A 13,414-nucleotide genomic window follows, 5' to 3' on the forward strand; every position below is an offset into this window, starting at 1 on the left:
GATGAATCAAAGGAACAAGTGCAATGCTTTATTCAAAATTCAACACCATGCCTTGCGTTCTTCACTCAGAGAAAGCACAATATTAGAATAACAAATAAAAAGCAGTTCATTAGGCTGTGGAAACACACCATGTAGAACACTGTTTCCGACAGGCAACGGCTGCCGCTTATATTGCGCATGTTGAACTTCTCTGTAAATGCATTAATGAGCGGGATTTCACTAGTGACTGCACGTTCATGTTCATTTGGGCTCTTTCTTCCTCGTAGTGCCTTTCCAGCTCGCGAAAAATGCGCTCGATTTTATCTACGCTCATGAACACAAACCATTTAAGTTGTCGAGTCGAGGAAGCGTATACGGTAGGACATAGGTGGGACTGCTTAACTTCAGAGCAACGTCCGGGCTTGTATTTTGATTTGGAAAACTTGATCACCCAGTCTCCGCTAGGTGGCTGGTTCCAGTATCAAAATACACAGCAATGTAGTAGTACACCCGCCAATTTCTACTGGCGCCAAGAGTGACACAATGACCATTTTAATTATGCTCTTTGTGCCTATTGAAAAAAAAGCATGAAGAAGGGCAGAAAGCGTGGAAGAGAGCCGAAGTAGTTCTCTTTACAAACAGTAATAGACGAAAGTTTTCAGGATGCGGATGCGCGGAAATCAAATTGCGGCACGGTTAGGCATAGCTAATCACTGAAACGCAAAGAAGTGCGAAGAGACAAGCGTACTCCATCTGCAAGAAAAATACCATCTAACTGGGTGGCAAAGAAACGCAAAAATTCATTTTTTCCGCGAATCCGCATTCCTTACACTTTTGTTCTTAACTGTACATCTTGCCAGTTCCAACAATAGTCCACAGGTCCTAGAGCATGGCTTGAAAATACTGGCTGCTATTTTCAAAGTGACTATGGTCGTATTTATTTTTTCTTTATCACTTACAAGATAAGTGGAAACCAAACACGAAACCTTATACGAGTTGTGGGAAATCAAACGAAGCGTGCCTACCGCTTGAATCCGTTTACAACACTCACTTGGCTACCTGCGTTCATTGCGAATTTTTTAATAGCAACGTGACTACCAGATTTTAACCCACATAAGGGAAGAGAACGATCAGAGAACACGTTAAGACGACAGTTGAGCTCGAATTACTTTTGTCGACAGTTAGGCAACTTGATTTCCGCAGTGGCGATATTTTCTGTGAAACACCGGTTTCATTTCTGCATGCTTGCGTGCATAGCTGAACATTTAAGATTCCTGTAGATGTTTGGGTGCTTATTTGTGACAAAATCCATGGGATGTTCTGGCCTTTATATCACACCACCAGCTCAAGTGTGAGAAGCAGCTGGTCGTTCTTGACATAGCCCGCTTCATGCAAATCGCTGTTGTAAAACCTCTGCTCGGTGTGTCTCGCCGAATGCAGATCGTGACGGCCATGTCCCAGGTTAGAATACCATGAAGGTTTCACGGTAAGGTGCCGGTCGGGACCGACGCAGGGATCGATAATCCTAAGCTTGATGTTGTGATCCAGGGGCCAGTTGTGGAACTTACTGACCTCAACCTCTTCCAGACGAAGACGAAAATGTAGCACAACATAACCGTCGTCTTTCTCAAGGACCACTCCCGGGGATAAGTAGAAGCCGCACAAGTACACTCTTTCACTCCAGCACTCAACTCTGGCTTGTCTGCTTGCCGTTCTAACGAGTTCCCCGTAACCATCCAGAATCCACTCGTGCGTTCTAGCTGCTTTGCTCATGTGCTGCAGAAGCGTGGTCACTTCGCGGCAAGCAACTTCAGTCATTACCGGCTGTGGACTCTCTTGGGTGGGTGCCGTCGCGGCAGTCGGTAGAAAAGAGTCATTTTGTTTTGCAACGTCTTGTAGTGTATCCTTCAATGTTGCTCTTAGCACGTTTATATCATGGGAGAGCACATTCAAACGGTTGTTTTGGGAGCTATTTTCAGCAAAGAGCCGCTCAAGCCCAGCCCCCATTTCACCAACACGGTCGTCTAGCATTTCCTTGAACGCTGCAAGTTGCGTCTCTGTTACTTTCAAAAGAGCTGTCTTGATGTCTTCCACAGAAGTTTCCAAGGTCTTTTTTTCTGGACGTATATCCCCCTGAGTTTGGGTACGGCTCAAAGCAGAAGCAAACGCTGCGTTACATTTCGATCGCAGATGCGCACAGACGTCACTGCTCAGAATGGTGACCGAGCATTTGGGGCAGCTTGTCAAATGAAACTGACATTCCTGTAGAAAATGGTTTGAGATTTTCGACGCTGGAAGAACAGCGTTGCAGCCGTTTGCTTCGTTCCAGCATTTGACCTGAAAAGAAACGAATACATTTTTGCTCTATGAATATATTTCGGCATCGTGTTTAGGTGTACAAGCGGTTTGGTTCTGATTTAAAGACACTGCGATTGAAAAGCATATAAGGAAATTTCTATATCAGCGAGGGCTTCAGAACTCAGCCAGGCAAGTAATTCCGTGCTCCAGGCAGTGACCGATTTTGACTGGCTACTAGTATTCATATAAGCAATGAAGAGCAAACTACTGCGCCAACTCGTTGTGTTTTATTTTTTATATTACTTTGCTTTTTCAGTTTGCAGCAAACGCAACAATTTAAATTTTTGGGCGTCTGTGCATTTGAAAACGGCCTAACTGTTACGGGACATGATCCCTTGTACTATATTATGTAATATGGAGCGGCTAGGCGTCATTGGCTGCACGCGCGTCAATCCTTGCTCTCAAGGCGGTCTGCACTTCGATAGAGCATTCACGCCAACGATTTTGCATTTATTGGCCGCTGAAAGCCGCGCGAAAACATATCACGTGAACGGCATTCGTTACAACTGCCTAGAGACGATTCGCATCCTACGAGTGTCTATGGATGACTTAAAAAGGTTGTATCAAGTTCACCGTTCACTGCAGCCCGCTGAAGTTGTCCCCGTCCTAAGATGTCTCGCCTACAGAGCCTATACGTGACCCCTTTCTCTACTTCGCTGCTCCTAGTACCCATTGTTGGAGTTGTGCTTTGGCTAACAGCATTTGGGCAGACTCAAGTTTCTGACCGGAAAATTGCTTCCATTATCTGTTACTGTTTATTAAAGTTCGGCGCCATGCTAGTGACTATGTGTACAAGTTGTATAAGTTGGAGTGTCTGGTGGACACTGTTGCCTATGGCCTCTACCGGATAACTCGCCTTTTAAATTTGGTCACATAGCTGGCGTTTTTAGTGATTCACCTCCTCGGCTTCACGCATATTCATCTTTCCGCTGCGTCTCCGACCTACGACTAATAAAAAGTGGCGCTTGCTGCCCTACATCTGATCATATTCGGACACGTGTCATTTCCAAATGTGGCCTGCTTTTCTGTCGCGCTGAACTCATACGCTCACGAAATTCCTGAAATCCGCTTTCACGAACCAGCTTCCGTGCTTCTTCCGCCTCCCTATTGCCGCTTCATTCCGAATAATGCTCCCTTTATTAATGCTTTGACTATGCTAACCACCCTAAACTTGACCTTTGAGCTCGGTAGCGCGCTTGCGATGAACCATTTCGCATATTGCGGAGGTTTTTCAGCTTGCGTGTGCTATTATGCCATTTTGATTGAACTGATACGAATAAAACTTAACAATGATTTCAGTCACATTTACTTCTACAAAGTTCTCTCTGGGAGAAAACCTAGGTTCCGTATGTCGCTTGTGCCAGGCGCACGCTAAATACAGTTGGGTGAAATATTTTTGCCGATGCGAAAGTTCAGACACTGTTTGCGAATTCGCGTTCTTTGCCCCCAAGTAAATGGCAATGCTCTCGACATTGTCATAAGCCATCATGTTACGTGCTCGCTGTCTGTTAAGAGAGCGCCTTTAGACTACGTCGCTTGCTTGTAGCTACTCCCAGAAGTGCACGACAAAACATTTTATTTATCGTTGTGGTACCAACTATCAGACGTTACCCTTCTTTACTCGTCATCTCTATACTATGATTCACATTTTGGGTCGGTCGGCGCGGAGGATTTGTGTTTGCTTGCCTTTGTCGACATGCCACTGAACAGCGCAAATATAATTCGGCCACATTCCTTTTAAACTTGCTGTTCAGTTTTCGTACTGTCGTTATACGTCAAGGCTCAACACTCTACAATTCGTGATGGAATATCAAAGCATCGTAAGTATGTGCTTGGCAGACGGAAATGGAATCTAGTACTACCCCAATGTCCATGCTTTGGCATCTTACTACGTTTCGTAAGTGCGCAACCGACTAGCGGATTGAATAAATTACACCACTGCTACAGCACTGCAACATGAAATCACGCGCTCTTCAGCCTCTGCCCTTGCAGAAGCCGCGTATCTGCTTAGGGGCGTTTTTGCACATGTCAGGCAAAGGACACAGAAAGAAAAAGAGCCTTTTTTTTTTAGAAAACTTTAGGTTAACTTTGGAAAAGCTTGCACACCTTGCAAATCCAAATTTAGCGCCATGCGTCCAGTGGTGCTAATTTCTGCCTTTATTCTGCTTTTATTGACTACTTCAGCACCCATTTTATTCAAAATCAGCGAGTAGAGAGAGGGAAAGAGCATTTTCGCAGCTTTCCCGGCAAACTTAATTGAACTCTTTTACCCCTTTTCTATCGAAGGCAAAAAGAAGTTGGCCCCCTAATTTGTTTTCACCAAAGAGAGTCGCCTACGACTGACAGAGCGCTAGTGTCGAGTTGCACACCCACCGGTGCAGGTGCTTTTAATTCAGTGATCCAGCCGCTCATTTAGGGTGTTTCTATCTGCATCAGATGCTTCGCCACTCTAAAGGGGGAATAGGTGCATTTCTCGTTTTTTGAAAACACAAGCTGACCTTCTCTAAGGAAGTAGCGGACGACACGCGTGCCACTAACTACGATACAGCTAGCTTGCATTTTTCTGGTACCGGTCGTCCTGCCTTTCATAGCTTTTTATTGCTGTTTACCACAAATTATGCAGGGTTAAAAGATCACTTTACTCTCCCTGTGATCGTACACCACGTAACAAAACCGGCCCATGTTCTCGTGTTACTCCCTTCTGCGTGAAAAAATGAAGGGGCAAGAACCTCGGTGAGCGCGACCTATAATAAAACAAAACGCTATTTCAACAGAACACTTTCCTAATGGGCAAGGATATGTTTCTGTAACATTCGCAACGTGTATTCTTTCCTTAAACTTCGCCCGTAAATTAGAATACCAGTTTCTACGAACACAAAAGTAACGACATGGCACTACACGCGTTGTGACTACCACGCAGCTCGAATTTTTTACGCTACTTTACCTGTCACGACTCGCGTCAGTCATAGAGTGGCCCACTACTCCATCTCCAATTCGGAACAAAATCGTGCAGCTGCGCGTTAAAGAAAAGTGCGCTCTCTTCATCAATCCCTGCACTTCTCTTACCTGGCGCCTCAAAAGATTTTCATCGGGGAAGTCCTTCCAGTCAACGTCTTCGTCGCTGCATTTTTCGTCGTCCAGCGGGCAGATATGTCCACCCGGCACGGCACATTTTTGGTAACAGCACCTACACATGAAGTGGGCACAGGGCAATATGCCGATCGTCTTGGCAACAAATCCACATGCGCTGCACACACGGGCGGGTGGAATCATCTCAGTGAAATAAAGAGGCTTGCGGTCGAGCTCTGCCGAGAACCCGACCAGAGTGTAAAGACGGCCGCCGGGACACATTGCTCTGTAGCTTCCAAAGAGGCGATCAGACAGTGCAGACTGTCGGGGCTGCCTGCGCCTATGAAGAGTCCGACGTGTTATCTGGTTCTTTGGTCGTCTGCAACGCTACAATCACTCGTTATCGCTTTGCCGGCTTGCGAAGGTTGTTTTGAAGGAGCTAGAGTATTGATGGATAATACCCGGGCGCTCAGCAGAACCTTTGGCTGTTACTGTTCATTGCCGTCTTGTATGTCGACAAGAGCGTGCGAAGTGTTTTTCCTGATCTACTGAAATCCGGATGATTTCTCAAAATTTAATGTCGCTACCAAATTCACAGCGTCAAAAAAGTGCCATAATAAATGCAACTTTCGTGCTTTGGAGAACGGCGAGAAGGGTCAAGGTGCGTTAACATCATTTAAAAGTCGAACATCTCGCCTAACTGCATAGTGTGATACACGTGCTTATTCCTGCGCGTACTTAAGTCCGCATGCTCATTAACACATAAAGACAAACTGGAAAATCGCTGCCTTACGTGATTTCTTGGATATTATTAAAATGCATGTTAACATTTGCTCCCTGCCAAGATAAATATGCGTCGAACTTCCTGCTTCCGTTCTAGCGTGGAGTGCAACATATTTCTGTTTCAATTTGGAGCCGAAGACATTACCGACGCCACAATTCTCAGCTCTTGACCAAATGTGAAAAGAACTGAGTGGTCACAATGGTACAGTGTATGTTGGTTTCAACTGTAAACTCCTGCGGATGAATTAATTTAGGCGTTTAGAGGAAGCCAGATGTTTGTTGCCCGTAGCCGCAAAAGATGGCGAATCCTAGAACCTGAGTGCATTTTATACGAGATCTTTACTTTCACTACGTCTCCAAGACTTCTGCAGTGTCGATAGATCACATAATTTTTAAACAACTGCATCCCGAAATTTATACATCCCGTTGCATATCGCTTACTCAAGATCTTAAAAATATCCATGATGCCTCGTGGGTGCTTCCAGTCCTGCTGCTTCAATGGCCAACTCATATGTGGCACTCGTGAAGAAAAAAAAAACCTCTCTGGAGCTAAGTCATTGTTTCTTTAGTATACTGCCGGTAAATTCTCGAGTGGTGAAACCGAAATTCTTTTCATTCGCCCCAACATGAAGCAAAGCTTACGGCAACATGAGCAAAGCTGTGCACACTACGGCGGTGCGAAGACGGGATACGCACGCAGCGCTCACTCTAGTCGCTGCTTACTGATAACCTGCTCCTCATCCTTAGCGTCCGTCGAGAGGCCTCCGAAAGCACTTAAGATAGAGGCATATATCTTAAAAGCAGTCTTGGCACATCTCTATCACCTGCTTTCTAGAGCGTGTCCCTTCTCAGCATTATCTCCACGCAGGTGCTCCAAGAATAGAATCTAGGACCGGCCAGGCTACTGCTCCCACAACGAAGCAGAAGTTCAGAGCGAGGTGCGAGAATCTCGTGACCAAGGCTGTGCCAATCTGCCAGCGGTTTGTACAGAGATTTAATTTGAGGTCCTAACTCACACGGTAGAAGGGTTTTGAAAATAGGCGCGTATACATACCTGATTCGGTAGCAGTGATCGAACGACACATTTACACACGTTAACGTCCGGCAGTACGCGTATAGTTATTAAGTCATAAGGTTTCCACGCATCATAGACTGGAACCGAGATAAAAAAAATGGCTGTGCCTTAGCTTGGTTAAGCCTGGTAATTGCGAAGCAAGGCGGCATCTGACAGGCTTGACGACAGGAGCGAACCGGCGTTGGTGCCTACCAGCCTCGCGCTCGACGGCGCAATATGGGGCCCCGTTTTTTTTTTTACACAGATGGTATGACGTCACTCCGCGCGCGGCGCCCCTGGTGAGAGGAGCGGGAGTTAGGCCGCCGTTGGTGCCTACCAGCCTCGCGCTGCGACGGCCCCGTTTTTACACAGATGGTATGACGTCATGCCAAAGGTCATGCCAAAGGTCAAATGGTGCCTACCACTCCTCGCGCTGGAACGGGCTGAGGTGGTAGCTAAAGTAGTATTGCTTCGCAATAAAACCACATCGCTTGTTTTTCTACCGCACTTGACGAGTTGTCTACCTCTCGGCCTCCTTCAGAAGTCAAGACTTCGTGGGAATTGAAATATTGTTCATGCCATGGCTGTTATATTGGCTGCAAAACGAATGCAGACTGACGCCATTACTGGCATTGTGCCTTGTAAAAGAAGTAGCATACTGGCATGTCAGTGGGAAACACACATGGGCAGCAGCAGGAGTACAACAGATTTTCGCGGCAATAATCGCACATGAAGACAGTTACAATTAAATGCATTGATGATGAAACGCAAAGCACGAATTGGCGCACGCTTAAACATGATAGGTAAGAATGGGCTGCAAAGCAGAAAAATAATAAGAAGCATCGATGATTACCAGCGTAAGTGAAGTTTTCTCAGTATTCGTGTCTTTAACATAGTCATTAACTGTGATCGGTAGTTGAAACGGAGATGTTTTAAAAACAGGAATGAACAGAGGAAAAATATCCTTTTTTAACTTCAATAGACGACGAAGAAAAGCACGACAGCCTAACACGTGCCTTATAAAGCCTGGAATCATCTCTGCGAACACAAATTATAGCTCTGCATCCCAAAATTATCAAAATACTCCATTCCCTGTACATGCGTGCGTTTGTATCCGCTATGCACCCTGGCCAATGCCCCGCCGTGGGTATGTGCCATTGAGCCTGAGGACGTCATCATCATCATCTGCGAATCTAGCCCAAGCTGACATATAGGATTCCTACCGAATGCTCAACAAGTGAGCACATGTTAAAAGGCGCCGCGGCAAGAGGTGAACACACTCCTTGATATGTCAGCGGCTGTGAACTTTATTGTGACGACAAAATGAGCCGCAGAAAATGCCATCCATCTTAATGCAGTTGGCAGCGGCGCCTTCGGTTCATTCTTCGCAAGCGCCGCGACAGCTGTATTCACTTGTTGGTGTGCCTTCTGCGTCGCACTCTTCCCTTCCGAAGTCTACGCTAACAGCGCACCGCATGAGCAGCCGACCATCGAAATTGAACACTGCGGCTTCTGCAACGAGGTAACATTTTATCAAGCATGTAACTATCTTGGAGGGCTTCTGCTTTTGTTATTGTTGTTTACTTTCCGCTTAAAACGGCAGGCATGGGATCAAGTGAATTTTCGCCGCCTGGAAGCAGCATAATATATTCTGGTTTGAATTTCGTTGCAACGTTCGGAAAATTTCCCTTCCTGACTAAATTACTAAAGTTTAGAGCAATCGAATATAGTGCAATAAGGTTTTTTCTATCGGCAGCAACGGTAATTGAGAGACCGTAGAGTATCACAGGGCCCTTTTATTTTAGCCAATCATTTTACAATAAAAATGCCTTGGCAGCTACACATGACGACATCGTGAAGATCACAAATACTTAAGCGCAACTTTGTATGCTTCATCATTCCCGTTGGCATCAAGTTATAATTCACGCGGATATTCTGTTTACAGTGTTTGTGATAATACAATTGTTTGTGGTACCGTGTAATAAGATGAAAACTTAAGCGGTATTTCTATAATCGTCAGAGAAATTTGAAGCAATGCGGTCATTGCGTTGTCACTAATCGGCTGCCCACCAACGCAAATTTTTTTTTTCTTGTTACTATCGCAGAATCCAGAACGTGACACATGCTTGGCAGAATGAACGCTCTTAATTTAAGTATGTGTGCGAAGAATATCGCGTAAATATTATCTGTGAATGAATGTGCTCCTCATATGTTCTATCAAGGCTAATTACATCCTGTTTTTTTTCTTGGTATGAAATTCCTTTTTTCGACACTGCTTTTTGTCTCTTATTTGCAGGGACCGTGTGCCCAAAAGGACGGGGAACTACGGCCAGACAACCCATTGCCTTTTGACAGAAGACGATGTGACTGACTACCACCATCAAGCCCATTCTATTCACGAGTTCTGAACAGAGATGACGCTTATTACGGTCATCGCCGTTTTCATATTCTACTCACCATGTTATGCTAACGGAGGTGAGCCATTTGACGTCTCTTTTTTATTTATTTAGCGCTTGATGTTAATGAATTTGTGTAAATCTCCAGACTGTTAAGGTCAAGGTACGGGGAGCTTTTGGCTCCCATCGGAAGCATCGCACACTAAAATCCGTTCATCAGGTTGACATGAGCTTGTGTAGGAGATACAAGAGCAGTTTATAGCGGGAGGGTCCCTGACATAACTGGTTCATATATAGGTAGGCGCTAAAGCAAGCTTTTTTCTTCCGTATTTCTCTCCGCACTGTGTGGCGGGCATAATGAAATATAATGAAATACAGTGGATATATTTTCTTCACTCTTTGGCTTTGTGTCCGCTCCTGGCATTCCGTGCCTTTGAGCATGTGCAGCATTTTATGTGCTTATACTTGACGAATGCGATAATTATTTCATCGTGAAATGGTCTCGTACTCTATCGAAGTTGTTAGTACGCAGCTGATTAAAGAGAACATGTCTGGCGAAGTTTGTTAAGAAAAATTTTCAGCGGATTGCTGCAATACCGATCAACGGTTTTCGAATGTTCTGCTAACTTAGGGGAACAACTAAACAGGTCTAATTAAGTTACGAGAATCAGTTATTACAAAGATCCTATTGGTTTCAAGAAAGCTATTAGAATATCTTCAGTCCCCTCTCAGGAACTACAATTTGGAAATTGGATGGCTACCTTCATGAAAAGCAATAGATATAAAATATCAGCGGTGAGCATTCTAAGCTGTAAGAACATCGCGACAACACACGGTATACATGCCAACGTTGTAGCCTAGACATTTTTTATGTTAAGCTTGGGTGCAATTGCATGCTGGCTCTATGTTTTCGAACCTCTTTCTCCCTTGCAGCCCCGACATTCGTTTTTCCGAAAATCTTCCAAAGCAGGAGTGAAGGCGCCGAGAAGATCTTGGCAATAACAAAAGATTTGACAATGAACCTTCAGAAAAGCTCCGTCTTCGCACCGGAATTCTTCATTCATTCAACTCGAGATGGCGCGCCCGTCCGATACCACGTATGTGTATCTATACTGCTAAACACTCGTACCTGGTAATGTTTCACTGCAGCTGTAAGATCTTCACGCTCCAAAATACCCAGTTAGCCAATAGTGGCAGAATTTATAGAACAATCTGCTCTTTTATTGCGACTGCCACAAAATAGTCCAAAATTAACGTGCTATAATGCTCAGCGGCCGATACGTTTCTGCATTTTTGTTGGCACCAGCAGTTACCATTAGGCGCCAAATACCTCCGTACGTATGAAACGAAGATTAGCAGCAGCAACTAAGCTCTCACGGTTGAAACGCTTCAAGGATATTTTAAAGAATACAACAAGACTCTTATGTCTTCTTCATGCTTCAAGGCAAACAACAAGCGAAGCAAGAGTTCAGGCAGTAAGCGCACATCATCAAAAATTGAGCCTGCCTCAGCGCTTCCTTCACACTCGCACAAGAAACGTACTGAGCTGTACTGTTTCCCTCTGAGAGACGACGCTGTTATCTGGAACAGTTTTTTTTTTGCTTGCTCGGCGCTTTGAGCTTGAGCACATAAACTTTTGACTCTGCTCGTTTCAGGCGTGGCAGACAACTCGAGTTGCTCTCAGGTGACGTCGGGTAGAAATAAAGGCTACATCATAAAAGTTACCGATTCTGGAATGTCAGAGTACAGCGTGTCAAACACTTTTGGAGGCTGTTTTCCGTACGACTACAATCAGCAAACAGCCTGTGCGAGTAGTCGTACAGGAACAAATTTGCAGTGATCTCAGCTAGTCTGGAATTTCACCACAGCACGGACAAAAACCCTACGTACGTACGTACACCTACGCACGTCCATACGTGAGGGCGTTCGTTCATTTACTTGTGCTTGAAGGCGGTGGAAAAGACTCTACGTCATACCGCCATACACAATTAAGCCGAGATGTGCTGGTGATCTGTTTAACCAATCAATGAAAGTTTGAAGCCGAATGTCCGCGTTCCTTCGCGCACTACTGGCCGGAGAGTTATGTCGTCGAGGCCATTAATACCGCCGAACGCTGCTGAAAACTGCCAGGAACTGAAGGACAGGCAGCGGAGGTAGGCGAGAGAGCAAGACGCAGAAATGTATGAGTGACTTCATGTTTAACGGGCACAAAGTAATCTTTGAGGCTTAAGGCGAAGGTCGAGTGAGAGAAAAAAAAAATCTCTGCAGGCTGTCCCGAGCATTCACATTGTTTCGCGGGTTTTCATACACGCCATGCCTCTCAGGATTGTATACATAGAACTACTGAGGACGCCTAAGACGCCTAAGACCTCTTATGCGACCTTAAAGGGATCGAATAAGAGAAACTTGCAGATAAAGCACGCGAAGTATTTTTCTGCTGACGTTCAACATAGAGACGCACTTCTCCAATAAAGCAGCGACGGCGTTGAGGATTGTTTCTATCGCAAAGAGCGGGGAAAGACTCGCTACGATGGACTCAAATACGGCGATTGTGTATTTCCAACAAAAGAACGCTTCCTTGAAGAAAGAAAAGCTACGCCAGTGAAGGTAAAGTCCTGAAACCGTTGTTTTGCTGCAAGCAACGACGCAAAGCAGGATGAGGACATTGACAGCGCAAATAAAATATAGAGCACGCGCTGACGACATCACCGAGCTTCTCCGCAGTTCAGCTACGTCCTGGGAACAAGCCTAAATTTAGTGGTTTTATCGGCGGTTGCAGCACCATCTCGCTAGCTGCAAAGTACTATTATGCTTTTCATTATCCTTCGCAGATTCCAATCCTAGAATGTCGTGAAGTTTCAAATGTCATTCCTGCTTCACTTTAAGAATTATTTCCACCGAGGTTTCCTAAAGCCCAATACCAGGAAGCCATGGCAGTAGCAGCTCGTTTCAACTGAATGAAAATCTTGCATCCAAGAGCAGGCAAAATCCAACAATGAAATGTTCTTGAAGCGCAGAAAACGCCAATATTTAATCATTTCAACTATTCTTGAGAACCAGAACAACGGACAGTCACGCTCTAAATGCGAAAATCTGCCTCTCATGAGCTACCAACAAATCCCCTTGTTCATGATCGGGTTACCTTTTCTTTTCCGTTTCACATCGCAAGAAAATGGCTCTAAGGTGTTCACAAAATGTTTTTATTTCTAGTTTCTCAGTCGAACGGTCGCAAACGCCAGCGTTAACCACAGCGGCCTAACGGCTATTATGAAATTTCGCCAGGCTGGCACATTCGCTCTGCTCCACTCTATTCCACTAACGATTTCACAAGCGGGGCAACCACGACAGTGGGAGCATGGCGCTCGTTGTACAAACGATGTTGGAAACAGTCAGATGAACTGTTTACATATCACGTTAATGCGTAAAATCATTGGAAGAGGAATAGCGCAGCAGCCATGTGGCTCGTATTTATGCAAATACCCATTGCTGCCTTTCCAATCGCTTCATAATAATGCAGTCATAAGCTGCCCACGCACTTCAACGCGAATGACACTGTTATTCGGTGAAGCTTTTCTGCGAGATTCTCCGTAGGAGAGCGGGAGCTTTTTGAGGTGTGCGGTCACCGTATCGCTATCACTTAATCATGCCAATGTAGCTGCGAAATTTTCGCATCGTTAATTAACTTTTATGAAAAAAAAGCGACGAATAAACAAGTTAAAGCTGATATGAAAATAATACCAAATCTATACCCCATGAAAAAAAAAACTATTCAGAC

The 13,414-nt window shown here is 45.0% G+C and overlaps 2 protein-coding genes across 3 annotated transcripts in view; one reads left to right on the forward strand and one right to left on the reverse strand.

The window, feature by feature from the left end:
• Positions 1 to 1,209: 1,209 nt before the first annotated feature.
• Positions 1,210 to 5,823, reverse strand: LOC149328470 (uncharacterized). Its single transcript, XM_089560548.1, has 2 exons — positions 5,404 to 5,823; positions 1,210 to 2,316 (listed from the first exon to the last, which is right to left on the reverse strand). Exons 1-2 carry the CDS (start codon positions 5,686 to 5,688, stop codon positions 1,312 to 1,314), a joined length of 1,290 nt encoding a protein of 429 aa, XP_089416674.1. The 5' UTR covers positions 5,689 to 5,823; the 3' UTR covers positions 1,210 to 1,311.
• A 2,407-nt stretch (positions 5,824 to 8,230) lies between these two features.
• Positions 8,231 to 13,414, forward strand: part of LOC149328471 (venom metalloproteinase antarease-like TfasMP_A) — a 41,626-nt gene continuing 36,442 nt past the window's right edge. The window contains exons 1-3 of one of the 2 annotated variants that reach the window (XM_089562122.1): positions 8,231 to 8,765; positions 9,540 to 9,718; positions 10,573 to 10,736. In XM_089562122.1, coding sequence (XP_089418248.1) covers positions 9,658 to 9,718; positions 10,573 to 10,736 — 225 coding nt within the window. In that variant the 5' untranslated portion in view covers positions 8,231 to 8,765; positions 9,540 to 9,657. Of the gene's footprint in view, positions 8,766 to 9,539; positions 9,719 to 10,572; positions 10,737 to 13,414 lie in introns of those variants that run through there. The other variant, XM_089562123.1, reaches the window with a different exon arrangement.

This window comes from Amblyomma mixtum, chromosome 9 (genome assembly GCF_055824585.1).
Source record: "Amblyomma mixtum isolate Tamu chromosome 9, ASM5582458v1, whole genome shotgun sequence".
NCBI classification, from domain to species: domain Eukaryota; kingdom Metazoa; phylum Arthropoda; class Arachnida; order Ixodida; family Ixodidae; genus Amblyomma; species Amblyomma mixtum.